Source organism: Palaemon carinicauda, chromosome 16 (assembly GCF_036898095.1).
Source record: "Palaemon carinicauda isolate YSFRI2023 chromosome 16, ASM3689809v2, whole genome shotgun sequence".
NCBI classification, from domain to species: domain Eukaryota; kingdom Metazoa; phylum Arthropoda; class Malacostraca; order Decapoda; family Palaemonidae; genus Palaemon; species Palaemon carinicauda.
This window is the reverse complement of record NC_090740.1, coordinates 91,725,163-91,726,400: the sequence shown is the minus strand read 5'-3', so window position 1 is coordinate 91,726,400 and position 1,238 is coordinate 91,725,163. Positions and strand designations below refer to the sequence as shown.

Below are 1,238 nucleotides of genomic sequence, written 5' to 3'. Positions count from 1 at the left end.
AAACTATCGATACACTAACTACTTTTCACTCTCTCTCTCTCTCTCTCTCTCTCTCTCTCTCTCTCTCTCTCTCTCTGGATTTGGCAAACGAAAAATAAATACAAATTAAAAAAAAAAATAAGAGAGAGTCTTGTTCAAGGAAAGAGTGCTGGAAGCAGTAAGGTTACATAAAGATGCACAAGAATGGTGGACCGAGAATTGTAAAGTGATTTTAAGGATCGGTGAGGAAGTAATTGGAAAGTCATCAGGAAGAATTCCCCTAAATGATAAAGAATTGTGCTGGTGGAATGATGATGTGCAAGAATGAGTAAAAATTAAGAAAGAAGCCAAGATGAAGGCAGATCTATCAGGACAAGAGCAGGATAAAGAAAACTATAAACAAGCAAAGAAAGAAGCAAGAAAAGAAGTAGCAAAGGCGAAGGCAGAGACATTAAATGAAGTCTATAAAGAGACGGAAACACCAGAAGGAAAGAAGAAAATATTACGAATTGCTAAGGCCCGAGAGGCTGCATCTAGAAGACATGACACAGATAAGGCAAATAAAAGATAGCAATGGTATAGTTACAGCGGAAGAGAATGAAATAAAAAGAAGGTGGAAAACTTATTTTGAAGGACTATTGAATGAGGAAAACCCAAGAACAGTATTTGAAGGAGTTACTAGAAGAGAAGAAGAACAAGCAGTAAAGATGATGAAAAATAGTAAAGCTGCAGGGCCGCATGATATACCAGTAGAGGTATGGAAGAGTCTTAGAAAGGAAGGCATAGATATTCCCATCTATAAGGGGAAGGGAGACATCCAGGAATGTGGCAACTACAGAGGCATAAAGCTGATAAACAATACTAAGAATATATGGGAGAAGATCATTGAGAAGAGACTCAAGGATGAAACAACAATTGGTGAGGAACAATTTGGATTTATGCTTGGAAGAGGGACTGTAGAAGCAATATTTGCTTTGAGGCAGATGACAGGAAAACATCGGGATAAACAGAAAGGATTACATATGGTCTTTTTGACATTGAGAAGGCATACGATCGAGTACCACGTCAGGACCTGTGGAGATGTATGAGAGAAAATATAGTCCCTGAGAAATACGTAAGAATCACTCTAGATATGTATAAAACGGCAGAAGCGAATGTTCAGAGCAGTATAGGACTAACAAAACGTTTGCTAGTAAAATTGGGACTATATCAGAGGTCTGCATTGAGCCCTTACCTATTTGATCTGGTCATGGATGTAG

General features: G+C 38.2%; 1 protein-coding gene across 1 annotated transcript in view; it reads left to right on the top strand.

Annotated features, from left to right (window-relative positions):
• Positions 1 to 434: 434 nt before the first annotated feature.
• LOC137655424 (uncharacterized) overlaps positions 435 to 1,238 on the top strand; it is a 1,390-nt gene continuing 586 nt past the window's right edge. The window contains exon 1 of the mRNA XM_068389319.1: positions 435 to 1,061. Coding sequence (XP_068245420.1) covers positions 435 to 1,061 — 627 coding nt within the window. The remainder of the gene's footprint in view (positions 1,062 to 1,238) is intronic.